General features: G+C 40.0%; 1 protein-coding gene and 1 long non-coding RNA gene across 3 annotated transcripts; one reads left to right on the forward strand and one right to left on the reverse strand.

Moving 5' to 3' along the window:
• Positions 1-20: 20 nt before the first annotated feature.
• On the reverse strand, positions 21-8,907 carry LOC134478957 (uncharacterized). The gene is made up of 2 exons (XR_010051780.1): positions 8,772-8,907; positions 21-312 (listed from the first exon to the last, which is right to left on the reverse strand). It is a non-coding gene; the product is annotated as an uncharacterized LOC134478957 (long non-coding RNA).
• Positions 5,275-26,356, forward strand: Akirin2 (akirin 2). 2 transcript variants are annotated; one of them, NM_001039914.2, is given in 5 exon segments: positions 12,018-12,444; positions 22,768-22,911; positions 24,561-24,710; positions 25,412-25,483; positions 25,667-26,353. In NM_001039914.2, coding segments are annotated over 5 exon segments (606 nt in total). In that variant the 5' UTR covers positions 12,018-12,215; the 3' UTR covers positions 25,678-26,353.
• Positions 26,357-27,820: the final 1,464 nt, after the last annotated feature.

The following is a 27,820-nucleotide window of genomic DNA, read 5'->3' on the forward strand; positions in this document are numbered from 1 at the left end:
AAACTCACTATGTCCTAATAAGCATTACACGATATTTATTATTAAAAGCTTTCATTTCAAAACTCAAAAAGAGCGAGAAAAAAAAAAAAAAGGTAGTTTCCGTAAGTCTTTTTTATCTGGCACAAGAGAGGTGAGCTGGCTTCTCTGTTGCTTCTGTACTTAATGTGTTCCCTTGGGACAAAGAATACAAGAGACAATAGGGCCTCGGTATTGATGAAACTACCTTTATCAGGAGGACTGTCTGAAAAGAAAGCACTTTGAGAACTGCTATGTTAGATCATGACGTACAATCGAGAATCCAGTGTTCTAGCCCTAGGAGGAAAAAAAAAATATCTATGGTCATGGTGTAAGGGAGACAATATATTCAGTGTACTGATTTTAGAAATACTTCTAGGTTTGAATCCTAGTTTCTCTGCTTCTTATAAAATAGTCTTGGGAGGACTACTGAACTACTACAAAACTCGGATCCATCCTTGTTGTTGTAAAAGTATAAAAAATAAAAAGAGACTAGAACCCACTCTAGGTCCGGCACTGCAGTGCCCCAAGATATCTGCTGGATATCTTAATTCTCAGTCAGCAAAGCGTCTCACCCGCTTTGCTCCATCCCATATCACACTGCCCAAGGCCTCTCTCTGAGCCTGGCAGCAATCTCTCTACCTATCTAGTGCCCAAGGCAGGTTTCCATGCCAGAAACACACATCCCAACTCTGTGGTGGCCCAGACCAGCCGCCCCACACTCCCTTACACTTAAATCTACACATGAAAGAACACACAACACAATAACCTTTAATCCAATTGATAAGATATAATTGCCCACCTAAACATTCAGAGCCCAGTACCATCCATTCCTTAAAAACGTTAATAACAACCTGTAAATATACAGAGTGGAATCTTAACGTCAGCTCCCATTTTCTCTCAGCTGTGACTACCCTCTCTTCCCGTTCCAGTCTCCTCCTCTTCCTTCAAACTTTTCTCCCGCCCATCCTTCCTTCTCATCCAATGACAGGCCGCCTCCTAGCTTGTACCTGCCTCACCTGTGACATCATCCCACACATCCCTAGATAGGGAATGGTTGTGGCCTTCCTGGGTCATTGAAAGATAAAGAATTTTTTCCACACTTCATTAGACGTAAGTTCTGCCAAGGCTATGTAAGATATGTCCTGTTATCCTACATTTTTTTGTTGTTATTTTGTTGTTGGTGGTAGTGGTGGTGGTGGTGGTGGTGGTTTTTTTTCTCAGAGCTCACCTGTCTCTGCCTCCCAAGTGCTAGAATTAAAAGCATGCACCACCATGTCCAGCTTCCTCTCAGTGTTTTCTATAGCTTGCTTTTTAAACTTAGTTATTTTAAAAGGAAATTTTATGTCCCTACTATAACAGTGAACCACTTATCCTAAACTGAAGATGCGATGAAAATTTATCAAAAAGCCGACTGCAGGGGCTGAAGTGATGAAGCAGTTAAGATTACTTGCTGCTCTCCCAAAAGATCCATGTTCAACTCCCAGCATCCACTTAGTTGCTCACGGCCATTTGTACCTCTCTCTTCTGGCCGCCTTCAGTGTGTACATGGTGCCCACACATACATGAAGGTAAAACACCCACCTGTCTCTACCTCCTTCATGCCTGGCTCACTTTTCTTCTCCCTTAAGCCTATTGCAAAGGAAAGTGAGTTGATTTTGTTTCTGTATGACCTGACAAAACCGACTTGACAAAAGGGATATTCTATTTGGCTAATGTTTCAGAGGATGTGGCCCACGGCTTCTTGGTCCCATGGGTCTAGATTTATTATGAGGCAGACCATCCCAGCTCTTCACAGCAGGTAGAAAGTAGGAAGAAAAGGCAGACAGGAAGAAACGCTGGTTAGGCAGCCTACAGAACACATCACAGGTGACCTGCTCCCTCTCATCAAGCTCCATGTCCCTTCGAAGTCACGCAGTAATGAACCTATCAAAACACTAATGTACTCTTTATGTTAGAGTCCTCATGATCGAATTATCCCAAGAGATGCTCATAGACACGCACAGAGGTATGCTTTGATAATCTCCTGGGGTTGCAATAATGCACATGATCAAGTTTTACCATCACAAGAAGCTGTTAGAGAATCTTTCGTAGCTTGTTGGTGGTGTATGGGTGGTGGTAGCACACACCTTTAATCCCAGTAGTCATAGACAGAGGCCTGAGATCTCTGAGTTTGAGGCCAGCCTGGTCTAGAGTTCCCAGGACAGGTAGGGCCACACAGATAAACTTTGTCCTGTAAACAAAAACAATAACAAAAAGTCTTTCATGGCCAACACCAAAGACTGTACCAGATGTAACCAGATGAGGTCAGGGATTAAAATAAAAAATAGGGGGCTGGAGAGATGGCTCAGTGGTTAAGAGCACTGACTGCTCTTCCCAAGGTCCTGAGTTCAAATCCCAGCAACCACATGGTGGCTCACAACCATCTGTAATGGGATCTGATGCCCTCTATATAATAAATAAATAAATAAATAAATAAATAAATAAATAAATAAATAAATAAATAAATAAATCTAAAAAAATAAAAAATAACTTTCCCTTTGATATTCAAGTTAAAAACTTCTCTCTCTCTCTCTCTCTCTCTCTCTCTCTCTCTCCCCACACACACACACACACACACACACACATGTGTGCACTTGTGTGCACCAAACCCAGAGCTCACCGTTTTGGCTAGGCTGGATAATCACCACGCCCACAGGGTCAGCTTGTCTCACCCCCTCAATGCCGTGGTTTCAGGCAGCGTGTAACCATGCCCCACTTCTCACATGGGTGCTAGTGGTTAGAAATCATGTCTTTCTGCTTTCACGGCCAGAGCTTTTACTTTTTAAGCCACCTCCCCTTCCGTTATACAAATTGACTTTAAGTCATTTTTCTTAAAAAAGAAAATAAGTTATCTAATTTACTGCCTGAATCTTCGGAGTTAAAAATTCTTAAATAGAACATCCTTGCTATGAGGTTTGCACACAGAGTTCAAGGCCAGCCTGGATTACATAGGAAGTCCCAGGAGAGCCACAGCTTCATAGAGAGGCCCTTTGTAAAACAAAACAAAACAAAACAAAAAATATGTATAGGTCTTTGCCTGCATATATATTTGTGTGCCACGGAGGTCTTCAAGTCACAGGTTTACAAAAGAATGAACACTAGGGCAGAATTAACCCCTGCTTCTTGACCTGCAAGTCATAGTTTTTAATTCATGCCCACAGGCTTGGTTGTTTTCCCTGGTGAGCACCAAGAAGACTGTGCCCTGATTATGTAACTTAAGCATTAAGCATGCAGATGAGCTATGCCAACAAATGTTGAGTGAATTTTAAGAAGTTTATTTTTCACATTTGAAAGTGTTTGCCTGTGAACCTAAAGCATTAGGGTCCACCTAAGGTGTCTTTGTCTATCGCTCTCTATCTTTTATTTTAGGCACTTCAAACTCACAGATTGGCTAAGCCAGTTAGCCCCGGAGACCCACAAATCGGCCTCTCTCAACAACCTGAGGGTTCCAAGTGTGTACTGCATACTTCGATTTCCCTGTGAATGTTGAAGGGGTTAGAGGTCAGACTTTATGACTGCACAAGCAAGCACTTTTCTGAGTGAGCCGTCTCCTAGTTCCTTATCTCCTCTCACAGTGCTGTTGGGGCACTGGAGAAGGATACAAGAAAATGAGTGTTCGACAGTGTGAGTGATCCTTCCCCACTTGTTACTATTTTTCTGTAGGATCCCTTGAGAAGCAGAGACAACTTTCTCTGGTGTGCAAGTTCAAAAAGGGTGTGTGTGTCTGTGTGTAGCATCCATTCTCAAGTAGACTCTCTGGCAGGACCAGACATTTATGCACAACTTTTCTTTATATAGGCCCAGCCTTTTTTAATTATTTTACTGTCTATCACAAGAGCCATGTTTTAGGGCTGGAGAGGTGGCTCAGTGGTTAAGAGCACTGCCTGTACTTTCAGAGGTCCTGAGTTCAAATCCCAGCAACCGCATGGTGGCTCACAACCATCTGTAATGAGATCTAATACCCTCTTCTGGTATGGATGAAGACAGTGTACTTACATATAAATAAATAAATCTTAAAAAAAAAAGCCATGTCTTAGCTATCTTAGCATCACTGAGAACTCGAAGAGGAATAATGCCCACCCTAGAATCATGACATCAATGCCATCAACACATTGACCAGGAAGAAGATGGCCAAGTTAACCTCAGCAGAACACCTCAGATTTCACATGCTACCAGTCAGAGCCTTGGCACCAGATGCTCTTGTTCAGAGTGCAGGTTTAATGAAGTAGGACCAGACACACGCACAGGAGAGGCCAATGCTTTAGGTCTATGGGCCACATTTTGAGGGTCAAGAAATCGAGATGAAAAGAATCTGTAATCAGTAATCTTTTAAAACTTGACACTCAAAAGGAAAAATTTCTTCTTCCAGGGAGAAATAGGACATAATGCAGCAGCCATGGGTACTATTCTAGAGAATACAGACACAGTCTTAAAAATATTTACTGCTGACCACTTGCTACACATATATTATGTTTTCCAACATTTAAATTAATGCATCTCTTCTCTTAAAGTTGTGTTTGAGGCCTAAATCCAGAGCGTTGAGCACACCTTTTTAGCTTTATGAGTTCGGGTAATGGCTTTAACTCTTAACTCATGGTTAGACTATTCAACTTAACACGAGCCACGGTAAGATGTCTGCTTTGTAGAATTTTATTAGGGTGGACTGGGAACACTCCTGAGTCATGGTGGGATCTCTGTGAGCACTGTTTACTTCCCTCAGATGTTGCCAAGAAAGGTTCTAAGTCATATATTTAAGGAGGGTAGAGAAGTACACCCTGCTCTCCAGCCTCAGTGATTTAAAACTTCCTTCAGTGGAGAACAATGACTTTTCAGCTTTCCAGCCTCAGTGTTTGCAAATAGTGTTTAAGACACTGGCTACTCCTGCATAATTAAAACAAAGATGACTAGTCTGCATTTTAAAATAGTTTTTAGGTGCACCCACACTTCACATCCCAAAATAAGTTGCCATGACAGCCACTTAATTAATCTGATCATGAATATCTCTTGAGCCCCAAAAGGTAGGGTGGCTCTTAGGAGCTAGAAATCAGGCCATGCTCCTGACACTCCTTATACTCCCCAATACCCAGAGAACCTCCGTTCCAGCTGCTTGATATGCTTTTCAATAAATAAATGTGGCCTTTATTTCAAAATGTGTTTTAAGTTCTGAACTGACAATTGTGAATTATCCAAACAAAAAGGGGAAAAGCTCCAGTTTTATCCAACTTTAATTGGAGTATAGTAGCTGGTGAATGTTTTCTAGTTGGAGAAAAAGAAAATTTAAGAACCTAAGTTTCACCTATCATTTCTTGGGCACACCATAAAGCCTTAGCCCTTACAAAGACTCCAAAAGCCAGAGACAGTTCTTTTTAGTGAGTATAGATGTTAAACAGCTGCCCCTGGGAGAAAGGGTTCCCTTTCGTCTCCACACCACAGGATGGCCTTCTAATCAGAAGCCTGGGATATAAGAGAAATGACAGGGACACCTCACTGTTGAAAAGTCTCAAGTGCCATCCTAGAATCACAGGACCAAAGGGACAAGAGAGAAAGAGAGAACGGGACACAGAGACTCTGGTTTGGATATCAGTGGAAAATGGAAACGACATTTGCAGTGGCTATGAGGTGCTCTGAACTGGGGTTGGGGGTGAGGGTGGGGGTGGTTGGGAACAACCCTCAGGTGTCGGAGGTGCCCACCAAGGTGAAAGGGTGAGCTTTGCATTTGTCACAAATCTTTCGCTGTTTTTTATGGTCTGGCCCACTGCTGTTAATAGAACGTTCATGGCCCTAACTACTTTGTGCGAACTGACTTTTAGAACAACTGAAATTTTTAATTTTTTTAATCATAAAGTGTCAATGGGATATTTTCTAATATATATTTTTTTCTTTTTTTTCGGAGCTGGGGACCGAACCCAGGGCCTTGAGCTTGCTAGGCAAGCGCTCTACCACTGAGCTAAATCCCCAACCCCTTTCTAATATATTTTTATATACCAATATACCACTTTAATTGAATAGGAAACCTAGTTTGAGCTTTTCTTGGTGACTCATGGGTTCACCACCTTTTGCTTTTTTTTTTTTAATCTAAGGCCGACGGATAAAATACAAATATTAAGTAAAATCTGACTTTCAGTTAAATACATATTTTGTCACACTTGTAGTATAAACAAATTATTCCTCGTTGTTTGTCTGAAATTCAAATTTCACTGGCTTTTTTTTTTTTTTTTTAAATTTCTGAAGCCTGGTCGCTCCGCTCCGCCATGGTGCTGTCATGATACAGCAATGTTTGCAGTGCAGCTGAGTGATGGCAGGACTAACTGTCCTGACCCGCAGGCGTCTCAGGGCTTCTGGAAACTGCAGTAATGGTTGCAGTCTCTTTCTGTGGTGCCCAGCGATTGTATTCCTGTAACAGGGGTGCTGTATTTTCAGTTTCCTATTGAATCCATTTAGGCTAAGTATAGTTTCTGAGCAATGGAAAAGACATTTGTGAATGAATGCATACTTGACAGGAGTATGCAAATTTTAAGACAAGTGCTTCACAAAATTTTAGTTTGACTTCTCAGAGAGTAGCCTGTGGCTTAAGAGTCCCATTGGCTAAATAAATTGATTTCATGTGTTTATGTGTCTGTCTCTATGTCTCTGTCTCTCTGTCTCTCTGTCTCTCTCTGTCTCTCTCTGTCTCTGTCTCTGTCTCTGTCTCTCTCTCTCTCTCTCTCTCTCTCTCTCTCTCTCTCTGTGTATGTTTTAGGACATTGTACAAAGAGAAATCAGCCTCTGATGGAGAAATTAAAGCAGGAAGTAGAGAATCTGTGACCGTGGAATGACATTCTTGACATTTTTTTTTTAGAAAGAGCAAGGAAGATACGAATCTAGCCTGACAGATGATCAAGTCTCAGGGCTGAGGACTGCACGAGGGTCTGCTTCTTGAAATTATGAAGTGGATGGTTCAGCACGAGTTTTTGATTTTTAGGATGGTGGGGCAAAAATGTTATACATTCAGTAGAAATTTTAGTTTTTAAAATCTTTCCTCTTAGTCAGCAACATGATCGGGAACAAGAACAATGGTTCACACAATACGGTGTCAGCTAGCCGCTGGATGGGTGGGTTAGAGTCGTTAAATACAGTTCTGACTTACATTTTCAACTTACAAATGTATTGGGGCCGTCCTAGCAGCTCTTTGTGTTCTAATTCCTTTGTGATCTATTCAATCAAGTAATTACTACATTCCAACAATGAAAATAAAAATTAGTCATATTTTTAACACAAAAAAACTGTGCATTATGAATACAGAGCTCAGAGGAGGCTCAAGTAGCTCGAGGCCTTTGGTGAAGGAATTACAAAACCTCTTCTTCCTTAAATATGCTCGTTTTCAGAATGATCTTTTTTTTTTTTTTTTTTTTTTTTTTTTTTTTTTTTTTTTTTGCTGTCCTAGACAATGCTTGCTCTGTATATAGACTTGAAGCAGCTTCTGAATTAGAATTGCTGTTCCTGATACTAGGCTTATAATTACTCAAACAGCATGAAAAGTTAACATCTCTCCTCTTCTTCTACAGTTGCTATTTTTTTTTTTTACTATTTTATTTCATGTAAGAAAATTGTTTGAAAATGATTCCTGGTATGAAGAGGATCTGGAGGTTTGAAGTAGGTTAGGTGTTATCCATGCCTACCTTTACTCACATTAATCAAAGAATGCCTTGTCAGAATCAGATCCCAAGGACTAGATCAGAAGTTGTTATAAAGTCTAAGGCTGGGGCTGGCCAGATGGCTCAGCGACTGAGAACACCGGATGCTCTGCCAGAGGACCTAGGTTCCATTCCTAGCACCCACATGGCAGCTCACAACTGTAACTTCAGTTCCAGAGGATCTAGCTTCCTTACACAGACACAACAACAACGAACAGGGAGAAAAATAGAAATACAAAAATCGTGAAAAAGTAAGAAAGTTTAATACCAAGCCAGGATCAGAATCTTGGATCTTGGTAAAGGCAGTGTGATCTCAACTCAGACTTGGAAGATTATCCTTCTCAGAAGAAAATTGGTACCAAAGTGCCCTACATGTGACAAGCCTTTAAAACTTGATTGTACTTAGAATCAGAGCCAGCCTGGCTGTTTTAATTGTACTATATATTTAGATTCATGTAACCTGACTTAACTTATTGTGTTAGTTTTCTTTTTCTTTTTGATGGATGAACTCAAAACTCACTCCAAAATTATGTTAAAGCAGAATGGGTTTTAAGAGTTGTATTTATTTTCATTTTTTTTGCCTTAGAATTACTTTTATAGGTTTTTCTTTGAAAGCTTTTTGCTACTCTGAAAGACTTGTTAAAACATTTTAGAAGGTATCTTTAAAGGATATTGTGCACCATTGAAAGAACAGAGTGGTAAAAAGAACAATTAAGAAATAAACAATGGGGGTTGGGGATTTAGCTCAGTGGTAGAGCGCTTGCCTAGGAAGCGCAAGGCCCTGGGTTCGGTCCCCAGCTCCAAAAAAAAGAACCAAAAAAAAAAAAAAAAAAAGAAATAAACAATGGACATTTATTAAGTGTGACAGATTTTTTTTTCCCAGTATGGTAAGGGGTAATGTGCAGGCTTATAGACAAGAATATCAGGCTTGAGGCACCGAGGAAAGGTTATTGTCTTAATCACTATGCCTTTGCTGTGAAGGGGCACCGTGACCAAGGCAACTCTTATAAAAGAAAGTATTTAATTAGGCAACTTGCTTACAGTTTCAGAGGTTTAGTCCATCTTCATCATGGCAAGAGCTTAGCAGGCATAATGCTGGAGTTGTGGTTGAGAACTACATCCTGACTGGCAAGCAGAGAGAAAGAAACGCTGAGTTGGATGTCTTCTTTTGAAAGGGTTCCTCTGGGGGCTGGAGAGATGGCTCAGTGGTTAAGAGCATTGACTGTTCTTCCAGAGGTCCTGAGTTCAAATCCCAGCAACCACATGGTGGCTCACAATCATCTGTAATGGGATTCAATGCCTTCTTCTGGTGTGTCTGAGGACAGCTACAGTATGCTCATATAAATAAATAAATCTTTAAAAAAAGGAAAGTAAAAAAATATTAAAGAAAAAAAGGGGTTCCTCCAGTGACAGGATTCCTCCAAGAAGGCCACACCTTCTAATCCTTCTAATCCTTTCAAAGAGTTCCACTCCCTGGAGAGAGTCATTCTCATTCTCATTGCCACAAAGTTGAAATTGGGTCAAGGATGAGCTTGAACTCCTGATTCTCCTGTAGGCCATATAAGCCTAGGGCGGCAGGCCTAATGAAGAGAGAACTGTTGCTGATAAGAGTTCCCAACTTCCCAGCTGAAACTGCTCCGGGCATGTTCAAATTTAAACCAGAGAGAACAAAGGGAAACCCAGATTACTACAATTAAAAATATAGAAAGAAAAATTTATTGTATAAGCTATGTCAAAACTGAATGTCACCCTATAGGGAACCCCGGTACCAAGAAAGGGAAATACCTAATGCACACAGGGGACCATTAGTGCTACAAAAACAAACCCCAAATCAAAGTAATTAACGTGGTGGTTTGAATAAAACTCGGCATCCATAGGCTCATATGTTGAATATTTGTTTTCAGTTGGTGCACTATTTAGGAAGGTAGGATGCATGTATGGCCTTGTTGGAGGAGATGTATCACACCAGACCCAGTCCCCCCCAACCTACACCCTCGCCCTCTCTACCCCACCCTCCAGATCAGGATGTAAGCTCTCAGCTACTACTCAATCCATGCCATGTTTCCCTCCATGATGTTCACAGACAAACTCTCTGAAGCTATAAGCAAGCTTCCAGTTAAATGCTTTATCTTATACTCAGTCCTGAGCATGGTGTCTCCTCACAGCCAGTCAACAGTTAGGAAAAACAACTAACACATTTCAAAGAAACAAGCAAACAAACAAACGAACAACAAAGATCAAAAGCAGCATAAATGAGCAAACCATGCTAGCTGTATTGACATTCCCAGACAATTAGAATATCTGTCGCATGTAATCCTCACTATTGCTCTTTTCTGACTTCTACACAATTGCTTTTATTTATCCTACTGAATCTCTTGTTTATTTTTAACATTAGCCCACAATGCACTCTGTGCTATGGCATGTTCATACCTAATTTGTTTCTATTCATTCCTCCAGGCCATGTACCCTTCCACCCCTGATGGTTGCCTTTCTGCTTTGATGTCACAAATATCCTCTTACCCTTCCCCTCTTCCACACAACCTCCATGTCCTGTCTCATGGTTCTTTTTTACTTCTTTACACCTATGGTCAAATCTTAATGGACAAAAGGATTCTGTCAAGCAGAGGATGTAGGTTAGTTATTAGAGTGCTTGTTTGATCCCTGGAAATATATAAATGGAGTGTGGTGATGGTACAGGCCTGTCATCTTAATCTCAGTTCTCAGAAGGCAGAGGTGGGAGGTTCAGAAGTTCAAGGTCGTCTTTGGCTACACAGAGAGTTTGACATCCGACCTTATCTCGGAAGGAAAAAAAAAAAAGTCAAGAACCTTTCTTATTCTTCTCTTTTACATAAAATATGAACATTCAGTCAGTTTCAGCATAATAACAGATTTCCCAGACTGTTTAGAACTTAGTAAACACTTCCTTAGTACATGTCTTAGTTAAGTGATTGTTTCATAGAATGCTGGTCTTTCTCAAAAGTTACTTTCTAAAAACTATATCCTAAATTAAAATAAGCTGGGCATAGCAGCTTTCACATGTGATCAGAAGGCTGATCTTTGTGATGTTGAACAATTCTAAACCAACAGATATATAGTGAGTTATTGTTCAAAACAGCTATAAAGTAGCTACATATGTTCACTTCTGAGTAAACAGAAAAAGGTGAGCATTAGACATATTAATATTTATAGTCATATGATAGTCATGAAATGTCAGTGGAGAGCTAGCATCCACAAGCAGAAGATATAAAGTGTCTACATAAATTACTTCATCAATGCTGCAATCGATCCTTATTTTAGATATTTGATTAATAAATTTTAGAAACATTTCTTCCTACTTTGCTTATAAAAACAGGTCCTAATTCCTAGGCGTTTGTTTGCCTTTTTCTAGACCCCACCCAGTCTTCCAAACTCAACAAATTTCTGGTGTTGATTACTCTTTGCTCATAGTAAAATTATTGACTTTGTGCTTTGTTCAAATGTTACTCATTTTCAGCTGTGCAGAATTTAATAAGCATAGACAAGTATCTATCTGGGAAGCACAAAGCAGACTTCAAAGATCCTGTAATCTGATATTATTACGGTTGTTCTGTCTGAGGTCCCAAATTGGTGTTTTCATTATTTCCTATCCCCTCCATGTGACAGATTTGGTTTTTGGCGCTCTTGACAGCTAAATTAATCTCTCTCCAACTATTAGATTGGCTCTTTGTTATATCCTGTTTTAAGTCACTATGCTGAACAGGGTCTCTAAATTACTTAGCTTGCTTTCCTACGGGTTCGCTTCCTCATCCCCACTGTCTCAGAGGCTCTCCTTTCTCTTCCTTACATTTTTTTTTTTTTTTAAACTCTTTTACTTATGAGGGGGTATTTAAATTCCAACCCGGAACTTGGGATCGCGCGCCTTGGATGACGGGAGTCGTAGTTTCCGTGACTTCTGGGTAACCGCCTTTCAGGCCCACTCCTGCCCTCAGCGAAACCCCACAAATCCCAGAATGCACTCTGACAGGCCCGCCCCCTGTGCGCAGGCGCCCTGTGGCCGCAGGATTTGAATCGGCGGCGTTGTTATTGACGCCATATTGGGGCCGGCGGCGGGTGGCAGAGTTGGTCCGTGAAGAGAGGGTCGAGTGCATTGCCTAGCTCTGTGCGGCGGAGCTACCACTCCGCTCCCGCAAGTTGCCGCCGCTCACGAGCTTCTGTCTACACCGGCGTGTTGGAGGTCGCGTTTCGGTCGTGCCACTGACCGGGTCCACTTCCGAAGGGAGCCGGTCTCCGCGCAAGAGCCTCAGCGCGCTCAGCCCGAGCGCACGGCGGGGGCGGCCCGGCCTCTCGGGAGCGGCCCCGAGCGGGCGGCGCGACCCTCGCGCCTCGCCCGCCTGCCCTGTCGCGGCTCCTCTGTCCCGGGCCCCACACCTACCGGGCACCTCGGAGGGCCCGTTTGCCCCGGTCCTTCCCGGCCCCGCCCGAGCCGGGCCTCGGCTGCCCGCCGCCATGGCGTGCGGAGCCACTCTGAAAAGGACTCTGGATTTCGACCCACTGCTTAGCCCGGCATCTCCGAAGCGGAGGCGGTGCGCGCCTTTGTCGGCACCGGCTTCGGCTGCCGCCTCCCCTGCCGCCGCTACCGCCGCCGCCGCTGCCTCTGCCGCGGCCGCTTCGCCGCAGAAGTATCTCCGGATGGAGCCTTCCCCCTTCGGCGACGTCTCCTCCCGTCTCACCACAGGTGGGCCTCGGCCCCGGGGCTGCCTGGGTGGGCTGTGGCTGGGCGCTTGGGTGCGGACACAAAGGGAGGGCCTGAACCAAGGTGGGGGTGGTGTCGGCAGGTTGGGTGGGTACGGGTCGGGTTGGTCGGCATTGTGGGGTACTTTATTGTGAGGGAGATCATTTGGGGTAGGATCACTGGAATCGTTTCCTTATGTAGGGACTCAGCGGAAATGATCAGAGAGGGTGATATTATTCATAAGTCGGGCGAGAGAAGGGTCACATTTCACCCGAATCTCCCGGTCTCTTGGGCTGAATCGATTGGTTGCAGCTATTAACTCAGTGACTGAGTGGTTTGAGGCGAGAAGGCAGCCCCTCCTCCATTTTAGACTTGGCTGGTTTTAGTATAGAAGGGGTGGGGTTTGGAGGGGGATGGATGTCACTGGGGCGAGTTGTAGGCCTGTCATTAATCACCCACAAGAACGCCACTTTGGCTGAGTCAAGACCTGTTTCCCTAGCAGGGTCAACAACAAAGCAAATGTTCTTCCCGAGTACTGTAAAGTGATCTCACTATGCGTCTAGTCCTTAAGAAATCTTGAACTTTTAATGAAAAGGAAGGTGTACTTCGAATTGAGACTGACTAGTTAATTTGTAAATTATCCCAACGAAGTATGTTGGGAGAAAACAGCCTAGCCTCGAGAGTAACGAATAAATCAAGATTCCAGTGGACTTCAGACTTGAAGTCTTGAACCATTTTCTGAAAGTGTCTGCCGAGTTGTACCTTTGATTGCTTTTGTACACTAAATGTGTACCTAGGGATTATTTTCCCCTCTGCATTTGGAAATCTTTGTGTGCCACCGGCACAGTTTTTGGGTAGGCTTTGATGGACTTGAAGTGTCTGTTTCCTTTGTGTGTGGCATGCAGTGTATGTGTGCCTGTGTGTGCAAGCCCTTAGTAATATCCTTAAAGCCTTTGATCAGCTTTAGGTTTTTTCTCAGTAACTCATTTTAAAAAGATGGGAACTATAGAGTTCTGTATTTGGTAACATTCATCTGAAACTGACTGTACCATGTGGTTTTTTTTCCTTAATGTCACATTTAAATATTCATATCCAAATCCATGGTGAATCTCAGTTACCTACTCTTGCTATTAAATTTTTGATCTAATGTAGCCTAATGCTGTTTTAAGAATTGCAGTCAGTTTTCATAGGAATTTCAAGAAGTTTATTTAACATCATACGTAAACTGCCCCTCCCCCTAACATATATACACATACATACATACATACATACATACATACATGTGTGTGTGTGTGTGTGTGTGTGTGTGTAAAAAGGTACTGTTAGAGGAAGGCTTAGAGATCTGTGGGTCAGGACTTCTAGGGAAGGACTATCATATTTACATTACTATTTATAACAGTAGCAAAATTATGGTTGGGGGGGTCACCACAACATGAAGTACTGTGTTAAAGGGTGGGCTCATCAGGAGGGTTGAGAACCCACTTCTTTAGACATTACTGAAAAACAAGGGAACAAAGTGAAGAATGAATTCCTTGGGGCAGACATTTTTGTCTTTAATGAAATGCTCTTTGAACATTGAAATGGTGTCCGATCTACTAATGAGGCCATTTCAAAATAGCTGTAACTAGCAATAAATTTCAGTGGAGTTAGTGTTAGGTTTGAGAGTTACAATATATCCCTATGCAATTAAAATCTTGAACACTAAAACAGCAGGGAGCTTTGACACCTTCCTTTTCTTAAAGGGAACTTGTTAAGAAACTGTAATGATCATCTTCCAATCTGTTGTGTCAGTGCTGTATCTGTAGAGTGGTTAATATTCTTCACTTCTCTCGGATCTCAATTAGTAAAATAATTAGGATTGTTGTTAGTCTTTTAGCCAGCTGACACAGTTTGATCACATCTTGGAACCTAAAATCACATGCTAATTGATATTTTTAGAATTTGCTAAATATTAAATTGGCATTTCAGTTAATTTGAATATTAATGTAGAAGATTAGCTTCTTGAAAAATGAGGGAAAGTTGCTAAAGTTTGAATTTGCTAAAATGTACACATATTTACTACGCCATTTTTAATGACGTAGTAAATGTGTGGTTGAACCTTTTTAGGCTAAACCTGAAGACCTGGAAGTTTATGCAGAGTATGTCCTTCTTGGTGTTCTGTTTCAGGTACTTCCGGTTCTCCCCTGCTGGTGTCCTTGAAGTCTTCAGTGGCACGCTAGTAGTTTCAAGAACTTGGGCACTGTTCTAAATGCTGTTATTTTAGACATTCCAGGAAAGTGATTCCAAATGTTGATATGACTGCTCTTATTTAAGTCAATATTTTTCAAACTTGCAACTTAATACTAGAGAAGAGGGCTAGTTGAAGGAAGTCTAGCTTGCTTTCTTACTTACCCTGGAGACTTGAAACTCTTATTATGTTAAATAACGGTGGCTTCTGTTCTTGCCCCTTTTCATATACCATATCCCAAACATGATTTTTGGTGTTCCCGAGTTACTAATTCAGAACTGTACTTTAAGATAGGTTTGACAAACTATGATCATGTATTTGTACAGTCTGGGAGGTAAGAATTTTTTTAAACATTTTTACATGGCTAAAAAGAATAAAAATGATTATTTCATCATGTTGAAAATTCAAAAAATTCAAATGTCAGTGCCACGACAAACAATCATTTGGATACAGTTGTGCCTGTCCTTTAAAGTTTAAGGTCTACTGCAGTTTATCTTGGTAGTTTGTGGAGAGAGTATGTTCCCAGAAATCGTATTTATTGTTTGCCCACCCCCCCAACAAAAAGGTGTGTGTACTCTGGTTTGGTTTAGGATTATAATTCATTGATGCTTAAAATACTTTTTAGTGTATCAAAGGATGGTGGATGTTGGGAGAGAGAACCATTTAAATGGGGTTGGGTAAATGTGTGTGTCAAGGTTGCGGGGGAGGGGTAGAGGTCTTATCACAGATCCCTGGCTAGCCAGGAACTCTTGGGTGCTTGGCCTACTATTACATTTCAAGTGCTGGGATTAAAGGGTGTGTGCCACCCTGCCCTGCCTTAAGTAAGATTTTAAGGATGTGTTTTTTTTCTAAGTACCTAACTCTTCCCAGGTCCACCTCACCCACCTTTTCCTACTTCTCAGTTTAATATTCTCTCCCTTTCCCTCTCCCACTCTCCCTCTCCTGTCCCTCTCTCCTCCCCCTCCCTCTCCTCCCTCCCTCCTAAAATAACTTTTAAGTCCCAATTTGTGTTGCCTATATATACTCATAGATTTGGGGTCATCCATTAGAGCTTGGCTGACCTACTAAGAGCTTTAAGAAAATTGACTTCCTCCCTTAGATGCTACCAACTCTTAGTAGGTCTTGTGTATAAATGTGGACCTGCGGCCACTATTGCTGTTAATTCATGAGTGCTTCAGCATGTCATGTCTAGAAAACGCTGGCCCTGACACCTGGCTCTTACACTTCTGCCTCAAACCACCTGCTAAATTGTGAGTCTGTACTTATTTAGAGGGTGATCCGACACTATATCTGTATAACAAACAGTAGTAGCTAGCTCATCCCTGGAGCTCATGAGTGGTCCAGCCATGTGTCGTTTGTTGGCTAGATTTACAGTGTCAAGCATGTATTTCTGCCTTGGAGCAGGCAGAAATCATAAACTCAACCAGAAAGCAGGACATTTATCCCTGTGACATTTGTACCACTATTGCACTCATGGGCCTGTCATGGCAAACTGATCATTTTTGTAGTTCAAAAGAGGTCATAATTGGATAAGGCTTGTTGGATAACTTTTCATTCATAATAGCCTGCAAGACACCTGGAACTAGCTAGCTAGAAGAGGGAGTTTCTTGTCAGTACCAGCTTGTTCCATGCCCTGTGACCAGATTATGTGGTGTCCTCAGAGGGCAACCTAACATTTAACAATAATCTGTATCCTTTTGGAGGTCTCTAGGACATCCCTGACCAACAGCTTAAGGGGCTGTTTCCCAATACTGGTACTGGGCTTTTTATTTGGCAACCTAAGTTACTTTTTAGTTGTCTGTTTTGTCTGTCTGTCAGTCAACCAATCAATCAATCAATCAATGTCTATTATTATGTAATCACAAGATTGTCCTGGCATTTTCAAGAAAGAAGTTGTTTTGATATAATGTATCATTGTAATGAGGTTGTCAGGACTGTCAGTCCAATCTAACACATTGTTTTCATAATTATACTATGAATCAATGGTCTTGTGAATGACCTTCTGTAGGTGTTGACTTCTTTGTGAGTTGGCTAGTTAACATTAATGTGTACTTTGTAGCTTGCTTGGTACCATTCATTGCTGGAGTTTGTTTTAGGAACTGAGTTGGATGAAGAGTTAAATTCCTTTGTAAGAACTCATTGTATTTGTTGGAAACTTTCCATTAAAAAATGGAAACTACAGCTTGTGAATGGAGAATAGATTGTTCACTAGACATTGATACATGCCTCCACATGGAGACACCAGCTGGTTTAAAGGAAATACAAATGGTTCTAGGCAAACAAATGATAATGTGTGTTGGAGAAGGCAGTATCTAACTTCAGATGTCATTTTATTGAGCCAGAAGTGTCTTTTAATATTTGCGGTTATTTAGACAGCTGTTAAATTACTTCTAGTTTCTCAGTGGATTTGGCAAATAAATGCTTTTAGTAGAGGTCTCTGCTATGGATTATAAACCTGATATTTAGAAATGTGTAGCTCCAGTTAAAATTGTGCACTTCAGAGTCCTGTTAGTTGGAATTGGCGTGTTGGCTCAGTGGTACTAGAGTGCCTGTCTAGCACAAATCTCCCTAAATTTGATCCTAATACTTGTTTTAAAAAAGGCAAGGAAAAAGCCCTAGGTTTATGGCCATTAAAGAAGGGCCAAGTGCGTTACTTATTTTAACGTTTTAAGGTAGGGGAGGAAAAACCCTGAAGCCTGTACAGAAACACAAGCTAACCTTCTCTAGAGATGCTTCTATCAATCGGTTACCACAGAGAAGCTCTTCAGCTTGTGGATGGCTTGTTCTTTTGTTACTTGGGTATGTTTTTCCTATTGTTAAGATAGGCCAGGAAAAAAAAAAAAACGGGTAGTAATACTTTTGAAAGGTTGAAAATAACAGATTCAGGACTGACAAGATGGCTCAGCCAGTAAACATGCTTATTGCCAGGCCTGAGGGACCTATGTGGTAGGAAGAGAGAAAACAACTCCAAAAAGCTGTTCTGTGACTTTAACCTGTGCACTGTGGCAAGTGTATAACTGGATGTGTGAGCAAATGCACAAACAAACACAAGATAGATAATGATGAAGTATAAAAGAAAAATTCAGAGTCTAGTATTGACAGTAGTTTACTATTTGAAAAGAAACATTAAAAATACAACCCGATAATAAAAGTAGAGTCTGGGCTCCTTGCAGAGTTGTTTGACACTAGATAATGGTATTGGGGATGGATATGTTCAAGTATCTGTAACTAAATTAATCAGAATTTTGGTGTCCTTGTAGTCCTTGTGTTTAACAGTGTCCAATACTGTTGACCTTAATACTGTTCAGTACTATTAACCTACAAAAGTTTCTCTGCATATATGAAAATTTGGTACACTTTTATTTGATGTCTTTGATAAGACTATCAACCTTTAAAAGATGGAAAACCGGCCTATTTGAACATATCTGGCATCTGCAGATGACTGCTCTAGGAACTCAATTTATCCCAACTTTCTATACATACCTGAGAGATCCACTAAGAGTCTAAAATAGGTCCCTGATTTTTTTAGGGCAGATGTGGGTTAAATGAGACTGATACCAACTTTGAAAATAGCTTCAGAGTTAATAAAGTTAATTGGTTAATGTCTTACCACATAGCTTTAAAATGTTGGGTTTATTTGTTGGGTTATTCACTTGACATTTTCCAGGTTTCTTAGAAGTTCTGTAATTAGGAAAACAATGAAAATTGCAGTTCTGTATCTTTTTTTAGACTGTTGTGTGCCCCTGAAGTTATAAGCAAAGCATTAATTCAGTTGAGTTACACTACTGCAGTGAAAATTTTAAGCAGTGTTTCTGGGTACTTACAAGTTTTTGGTTTTTCTTTTATGTTTATGAGTGTTTATGAATGTGCATTACACACATACAGTGTCCGTGGAAGTTAAAGAAGGTATCACACCCCCTAGGACTGGAGTTAGAGATGTTTGTGAGTAGGTGCTGGGAATGGAACCTCGGTCTTCTGCAAGAGCAACAGTGTTCTTAACTGCAGAGCCATTTCTCCACCCCAGGATATTCTTACTATTCCCTCCTATTCCTCCTGGGTGATGAGTAAGGACTTCCAGCATTATAATATTTAGATAGTCTCATTTGGGGGACATTTTGCCATTGTCAGAGATTTGCTCACTTGAGAAATTATTTTGATATGTGTGCACTGACTTTTAGCATTCCTTTTTGTTAATACTTATATAACATCTCAAGAAAATAAAAAGGAAAATAGATTAGGGATGAGTTTAGGAGAGCTGTTGTTCTCTTTTGTTATTAATTTATTTATTGAGACAGTGTCTCTATATAACTCTTACTGTATATTCACTATATAGATCCAGTTGTGCTGGGGTTAAAGGCCACAGTTCCCAACCTTTTTTGTTTTTAAAATGAGATAGTGCTGGGTGTGGCAGTGGTGGCACACAGGAAGTTGAAGCAGGATGATCACCTGAGTTTGAGGACAGTTTGTGATGCATACTGAGATTCTGCTTCAAAAGTAGAGTACTGTGAGCAGAACAAACTATCAGAATGAAATGTAGTCCAATTCCTCAAGTATTCTTATCCCTGTTCCTAAGAGAATGCCTAGTGCTGAAATGTTGTTACCTGGAATAACTTTTCTAAGTGGTGTACTTGAAAGTATAGATCGATGATAGTTGCTATGACAGAACAGAGTAAATGGACAGAGTACAGTGTTGGCTGTACCCACCTTCAGTGGTTTAGTATGAAATAGCACAGTACTGGCACTGTGATGTGCAGCATTGCTTACGTACTGTTTTAGATTGATACCTTGAAACAGCAGCAGAACATTCCCTTGAACATAGTAACATAGTGTCTGTCCTAAGAGGAGGCAGGATTATATAGATATAGATAGTCTTCATACTGCTGGTGGTGGGAACTTCAGTCAGTCAGGTATCTAGATAGAAGTAATGTGCATGGTAGAATGTTGAGTGGAAAATTTGGGAGGAAGTCTCAACTCAAAACTGTTTAACTCCTGAACTGAAATATATCAGACCAATTTAGTGGTTTTCGACTTGTGTTGCCAGGATCTTATGTAAGTTAGATCACTGACTGCATAACATTGTTGATTATGTGCTATCGGTATTAGAGCATTTGAGGGCAAGTATAGCTTAGGTGACTTAGTTGTATCCTAGCAGATGAAGAAAACAGAACAGGCAGTGATGTTAGGAATTCTTGAATTGATGTATCAAGTGTTGGTAAGACTCAGGAGTAGCTGGTAATAATGTGAAATGGGAAAGAGCAGTCTGGAAAACTTTGGTAGTTTCTTTACAAAATAAAATCACTCACTTGCCATGGTAGTCTGATACCGCTGCTAAGTATTACCAAATAGGTGAAAACATCCCCAGGCTAGAGCTTTACTAGTTTCATTGGAAACAGTCTGAAAGGCCAATAACAGGAAATTATCACCAGTCAACACTAGGAAGAAATTGATGATGCATGAATTCCAAGCATATCTAGTACAGTGAAGAAGAAAACTCCTGTACTATACCGCTTGGGAATGATGACAGGGAAAATGTATTTGTCATAGCATGGGTGCAATTAAATGTTTGCACTGTTTGTGCTTGTGAAGTCCACTTATACAGGAAGGTAAACTGAGTGATACCATGTGAGTATTGGCAAGACTGGAGAGAGAGGTGGGGGTGTGCGTATGATGTAAAGAGACATAAGAAAGTTTTACAGAGTTGTGGTTTTATATTATATTTAAGTTGATAGATCATAATTTAATATTTATACCTCAAATTTTTTGGTTTGCCTTTTGAGACTGGCCACTGTGTCTGGAACTCACTAGGTAGGCAGCCTTTTTCACACAGGTGCTGGGATTAAAGGTTTGCACCACTATGCTGTGTCAGTTGGATTGGTGCTTAAAATAAGTAGTTTTACTGAATTCTAGTCTTGGCTTTGTTTCAAGTATTCTCTTTATGGTGTAGTTTAGTGGCCTTCCTTATTTTGGCAGTAAAGTTTAGAACTAGATGCAGTGGTTCTCAACCTGTGGGTGGTGACCCATTTTCTTGGGGAGGGGGGTTATATGCCAGATATCTTACTTATCAGGTATTTACATTCCGAGTAATGACAGTAGCAGAATTATAGTCATGTCATAGTAACAAAATAATTTTATGGTAGCGGGTTACCAGAACATGGAGCACTGTATTAAAGGGTCAGCAACATGACAAAGGTTGAGAACCACTCGTAGAGGAAGACTAATTGGAGGAGCAATGCCTTTGTAGTGATCGTGTACAAGTCACAAAGAGGTGGGAGTTGTTAAAGTCAAGCTATGCCAAGCTAGTGTGGTACATTTTGAAGATTTTAGCTGTAAATAAACTTTACCATGTTTTGAATGACATTTGTCATTCATATTAGAGATCAAAATATCATTAGTTGAAAGCCTTTTAGAATATTGTTGTAAGTTTTTTTTAAATGAATGCTTGTTGGCAACAGGATATTTCATAGTTTTATCAGATACCTCTGATGAATGCTAGTTAACTATTCATATCAAAGCAAAACCTACATGACCACAGTTTTATTTGATACTGACAACTGTTAATTAACTTAAGTGGAAAAAGACTGAAATTGACCAACTGTACTAAAAAAAAGTTAGCATTTTGAAAAAGGTTAAACAGTTAAAACCCACACAGCTGTCCTGAAGTTCATCATACGTAATTTTGTATTTGAACTATGCAATAACATACATTGTGTGTGTGTGTGTGTGTGTGTATACATATGCACACAAACTTTTGACAGAATTGATATCTTAACTGAATTCATTTATCATTTGAGCTTCTTTTTCTATTAGTTACAATGGAATGGTCAGCATCTAAACTATTTAAAGGCAAGCAAAGGAGGGGTACAAAGATGTGGTAAAGAGCACCTGCTACTCTTACAGGGGTAGCAGGCAGGGCTCTACTGTCCTTAACACCAGTTCCAAGAGGTCAGATGCCCTCTTCTGTCCTCCACAAGCACTGCATACATATGATGCAGTTACATACATGTAGGCAAGATTCATACACATTTAAAAATAAAAACTTATAATAACGATCCTTTCTTTACAATTCTGATTATTTAGAGAAAGGAAAGAGACTACTGAAGATTAAAAATGAAAGGTACCAGTTATTAAATATTGAACAGGATTGTTACTGTGGGATTTGAGTCAAATATGGAAATTCACTCTTCCCTTTGTGCATTTTTTATTGCATGTTTCCACTTTTGCTTTCAATTGGGATTATAATAAACTTCTTGGAATTTAGTTTCACGTTGAGCTAAGGAGTTAATCAGAAAATATGGAGGTGGGTGGCAAGGGGAGGGGATCCTCAGGAAGGCATTTCTTCCTGCAGATGAAATGGTACCTATTTTTAGTTAGAAAACGTGGTAAAGTGAATTCTATTGGCTCAAAAATGATGTGCTGCGAGTGACTTTGTCTCAGGGCTATGTAAAGACTGCACTGTAGTGCAGTGAGTCTTATGTCTGCCGCATTGCCCTTCCCTGTGTCGTCTTATTTCACATGGGCTTCTCTCCTCGAGATTCAGAACGCTTTGTTGAAGCTAGAATCGTTTCGGGTTTCATTGTGCTTCATATTGATGACAGTTTGATGCATGATGACATTCTAATTCTGTTGTACTTTGTCTTTTTAGACCTATGCTTGAATGTGCATAATCATCCCTTCTCATTACTGGAAATCCTGGTTAACTTAAGTAGTTCTACATCTAATCGATATACATGAGCTCTGAGTCAAATGATTGAACCTGACCTCTGTTTTTGAGTAAAAAGCTTAAATTTAGTTTTTATAAATAGGATTTGACTTCGTTGAATTCCAGATGGCATGTATATATGATTTTTTCTTTTTTTAAGATTTCTTTCATTTTATGTGTACATGTGTATCTGGGAGTACATGTTGCGTGCATGCTGTGCCTGGAGAGGCCAGACGAGGGTTGGATATGCTGCTTCTGAAAAGTGCCCCTGCTTGTGCTCAACAAGCAGGTTCATAGGGGGAAACATTTCTTTGTTATTTGAAAGAAATATTTTGGATAGTTTTTTTTTCTTTAGAATGAAAAATTTGATTTTGACAAATTTTTACTTTTTCCCTTTTAGAACAAATTCTGTACAACATAAAACAGGAATATAAACGTATGCAGAAGAGGAGACATTTAGAAGCTAGTTTTCAGCAGACAGACCCAGGTTGTAGTTCCGATTCACAGCCACATGCATTTCTCATCAGTGGACCAGCATCACCAGGTAATAAACCTTAAGAAGTACAACGTGAGAAATGATGGGGAAAATATAATGCAAAATATCCATAATGACTTAAAGCACCTGTTTTTTTCCAAGATTACTAAGTAATGTATAATGTTTTAAAAGTGTTTACCTATATTCCCACCAACCAGACAGTATTTTGATGAGAGATGGACCTAAGAAGTTTCATTAATTTGGGTTAATCAGTGCAGATAGCTAAAGGCACCACAGAGAAAGATGAGAGCTCAGCTGTAGCATGCGAGTGTGCTTTCATTGATGGAATACTGGACAGCAGGGATGCAGTGAATAGCTACCATAATCCTGGGTTATCACACATGGTCTTTAAGCCAAGAATGTTTTTAGATCAAAGAACCTTAAATAGAGGATGAATGTCTAAGGAAGTCTTTTTCTATGAAGTATGTCACTACTTGATAATATCAGTGGCTCTTATATTAATAATCTTTCAGAATTCGAAACCATAAAATACAGGTGAATTTTTTTCCCCACTGCAGACTATCCTAGCTGTTATCATTAACGAAAAACAAATTATTTGAGAAAAAAAAGTATACAACTCAAAGAAATAAACATCACCAGAGCTCTTTCCTTTAGAGGTCACAAATGTTTCTGAAATTTGGTTCATGAGTCAACTTGTTAGTACCCTAAAGTTTTTAATACAGATCCATGCTTACTTACTGTCTTAACAATTACCATTAGGAAAATGTTCTCAAACTTTTTACAGAAACACAGAAGGAATATTCTTGCTAATTTGAAATTGACAAATACTGGTATTGGGGCTGTTTTTGGAACTTTGGTTTTCTTGCAGTTTTGAGTGTTTGAACTTAGGTGATTTAAATTATTAGCAAAAGTGGGGATTATGGTCACTATTCAAAATTTAGAATCAGTTATGTCCTTTTGGTAAGGGATAAGTATCTATATTACAGAATTCTCCCTACAGCAAATCTTTTTACAGGTATAATTCTCTATTTTTCTTTTTTAGATACAATTCTCTTTCAAAGGAAAAGGGGTTTGGAAAATGAAGATTATTGAATTGGTAGAATAATCAGATGTGATTTACTGAATAGCCTTAAAATATAAGCAATAAGTGTTAACAAAAAAAGTGTCTCTATAGTATAATCATGTTACTCTAATAAAACTAAAGCTTTAGACCAGAGGTAGATTTCTTTTGTAGCACATTTTTAAAATCAGCCACTAAATGTTTTGAACAGGCATGTGCTGGACTGTAGACTGGAAGTTTTATGATCATTGCAAGATTTTCCTCCACTCATCTTTTCCTCTAGACAACATCCTTTTTCCAGAGTCATAGTCTGATCAAATTATCATAGATAACAGATTTTTTTTTTTTGTTAAAGATTTGTTTTATTTTATGTATATGAGTACACTGCAGCTGTCTTCAGACACACCAGAAGAGGGCATTGGATCCCATTACAGATGGTTGTGAGCCACCATGTGGTTGCTGGGAATTGAACTCAAGACCTCTGGAAGAGCAACCAGTGTTCTTAACCTCTGAGCCATCTCTCCAGTCCCAGATAACAGATTTTAAGTTACATGGGGAAGTTCTCTCAGTGAGACCTTCATTCAGGAGGTATTCTGTGGTACTAAATCAGGTGATCTTTTATTCATGTTGTACATAGGGACTTCATCTGCAACATCCTCACCATTAAAAAAAGAACAGCCCTTATTTACTCTAAGGCAGGTTGGGATGATCTGTGAACGTTTGTTGAAAGAACGGGAAGAGAAGGTTCGAGAAGAATATGAAGAAATACTGAACACAAAACTTGCAGGTAACAACTGAGTTTATTTTTGAAGATCCCAGTGTTTGTTCTGTTGCTGTGAAGAGACACCATGACGAAGGCAACTAACTCACTCTTAGGAAAGAAAGCGTTTAATTAGAAGCTTGCTTCCAGTGTTAGAGGGTTACAGCATGGCAGCATACAGATAGGTACTAACACGATACCTGAGAGCTACATTCTAATTTCACATCCTACCCCTACCCCAGTGATGCACTTCTGCCAATGAGACCACACCTCATAATCTAATTCTCTCAGAATTCCACTCCCTGGTGACTTGAATTCAAATATGTGAAACTCTGGAGTCCATTCTTATTCAGATCACCACACCTAGAAGCTCACTAAGAATTATTTCCTACAGGTGTTTTTACATTGACATATCTTTCTATACATTGGTAGTCTTGTCTGTGGACCAGAGAATTTCAGTAAAAAAGGAGAATTAACATTCTTAAAGCCCATATCTCACCTTCATGGTCCCAGGTATGAGGTAGCCACGTAGATCAGCTACGGTATTAAATTTTTATTTTGCATCATGTGGAAAACACTTATTTGAACTGTTTACAATTACTATTCAGATTGTGAAAAGGATTATGGTGTCAAGAGTCTTCATGTTCCTTTATATTTTCCGATACATTAGAGAGGATATTTAATATGTACATGCAAGTCATGTAATTTACACATACCTTTACTTATAGAACAATACGATGCATTTGTGAAGTTTACGCATGATCAGATAATGCGGCGATATGGAGAACAGCCTGCTAGTTGTAAGTATTTGACCTTTGAACTATAAACAGAAAAGACCATGTTTTCATATTTAAGAAGAGAGTTGATATAAAAAGTGTGGAGAAAAGGTTAGTTTAAAGCAAAAGTAAAGTGTTAGGAAGGAATGATCTTGTTTGTTGTAATTTTGCGCTATCAGCTATACTAATACTCCTTTTCTCCTCCAGATGTTTCATGAATCACGCTTTTTGCATTTGTGGGCTGCCTTGTTCCTTGTTGAGTTGTTGCAGGAGGTCCCAGCTGTGACATACAGCAATGCCAGCGCCCATCTGTGAACCAGGTTACTTCAAGCTTTCGTCAGTGGCAACCACTCTTAGGCAGCAGCAATTGGTTTTGGAAATTTCCGTGATGTCATTACCACCCGGATGTGGACCTTTGCTACTTGTATTAATACCAGTGGCCTCGTTTTGCTGTATCATTACAATTTGGCTTCTTTATATTAATGTTTGAAAGGGATTAAAGCTGGCATTCTAGAACATGCCCTTCACTGGTTATGTAAATAAAACTGTAGAATGACACGTCAGATGAAGTTAGTGTGATTTTAATTGTGCACTACAACCAAGCTGTAACCAGTTATTAATAACTTAGAATGTAATCCCAGGACATTTAAGCAGTTAGTCTACAGTACTTCAGTGAGATGGAGGAAGAGGAGGAGGAGGGCATTTCTGTATTTCAGGACTTTTCTTGGGGTTTCAGAATGGGTTTATATGATTTCCTTTATTATTTTTTGGTAGTTTTATTTATTCTATCAGTCTTTTTAACAAATGTTTATTGCTGCACCCCTCCCCCAGTGTATTATTGTTTTACTGCCCTTGTAGCACTGGAGTTTAGTTGGAAAAATAAAACATTTACTTCTATTCTGCCTGTTTTCAAATTGTACACATGGGTAGTATTGGAATAAAGTAGTGTTTTTAAACGTAAGGATTTTCTAGAAATCAATGAAGTTAATTTCTGGTAGTATTTGCCTTTTAAATGCTGTTGTCAGAAATTAAGTTCTGATTCAGAACTGCTTCTGTAACTTGCTGTATAACAGCATAACAAGTTCTAAAACAGCTGTACAACTTCACCTTTGAAGCCAGTTTTGATGGTTTGAATGATGTGATATTTGAAAGCACGGTTGTTCTGGTTGATGTGATAAAGTAACTGCAAAAAGCAGTTTAGGGTATTAAGTGTTTATTTTAACTCAAAATTCCACATTGCAGTCTATCACTGTGGGGAAATCAACAGGAACTTGAAGCCACAAGTAAGAGCAGAGAGAGAAGCAATAAATGCATACTACTGAGTTTAGTGGATAGCTCCACTCATTTTCTGGTTGGCTGTCTTCCTAATTGGTTAAGGCAGTTCAGTCACCCACAGACACACCCACAGGCTAACCTGATCTAGATGAGCCTTCTTGGAATTTAGGAAGTCATAGGTACTGCTGAGATGACAGAACTAACATAAGGGCTGGAGAGAGGCTCAGTAGTTAAGAGCTCTGCTTTTTCAGAAGACCCTGGTTTGGTTCCCAGAACCTACAACAGCTCACCAACTAATGCTTTTTTCTGAGCTCTGCGGTCTCCAGGATACACATAGTACACACATATATACTCGGGCAAGCACACATACATAAAACATTAAATAATATTTTCAAAACACTACCATCACAGTGAATGAATTAAATGTAACGCACTTAGCACAAATGGTTTCCCAACAAGGCCTTTTTTACAAAGTAGTGAGAAAACTGAAAGTGCTAGTCACACACTTGTAACCTTGATGTCAGGATTAGGGGTTAAAGGCCACCCCCTCATTACTGCTCCATGAATCCTTTTGAGTTTTTTTTTTTTTTTTTTTTTTTTTCTTCGGAGCTGGGGACCGAACCCAGGGCCTTGCGCTTGCTAGGCAAGCGCTCTACCACTGAGCTAAATCCCCAACCCCTCAAAACTGTGTATATATTTTTTTTCTTTTTTCTTTTTCTTTTTTTCGGAGCTGGGGACCAAACCCAGGGTCTTGTGCTCGCTAGGCAAGCGCTCTACCGCTGAGCTAAATCTCCAACCCCTTTTGAGTCTTTTAAAAAGAGATTTTACTTGTATGTGTTTATGTGTCTGAAGCCATAAGACAGCCAGTTGTTGAGCTGCCCATGCTGGTCTGGGAACCAAAGGTCCTCTGAGGCAAGAGCAACAAACTTTTTTTTTTTCTTTTTCTTTATAAGATTTATTTATTTTAGTTATATGAGTATACCATTGCTATCTTCAGACACACCAGAAGAGGGCATCAGATCCCTCTACAGATGGCTGTAAGTCACCTGCTGGGAATTGAACTCAGGACCTCTGGAAGAGCAGCCA

Source organism: Rattus norvegicus, chromosome 5, assembly GCF_036323735.1.
Source record: "Rattus norvegicus strain BN/NHsdMcwi chromosome 5, GRCr8, whole genome shotgun sequence".
In the NCBI taxonomy this organism is placed as follows: Eukaryota; Metazoa; Chordata; class Mammalia; order Rodentia; family Muridae; genus Rattus; species Rattus norvegicus.

Bases quoted from the DNA above. Each gene is read 5' to 3' on its own strand.
- Akirin2 (XM_063287300.1), top strand. From the start codon at position 12,216: ATGGCGTGCGGAGCCACTCTGAAAAGGACTCTGGATTTCGACCCACTG. The intron at 12,445-22,767 runs GTGGGCCTCGGC...TTTCCCTTTTAG, and splicing joins CTCCTCCCGTCTCACCACAG to AACAAATTCTGTACAACATA. The intron at 24,711-25,411 runs GTAACAACTGAG...CTTTACTTATAG, and splicing joins ACTGAACACAAAACTTGCAG to AACAATACGATGCATTTGTG.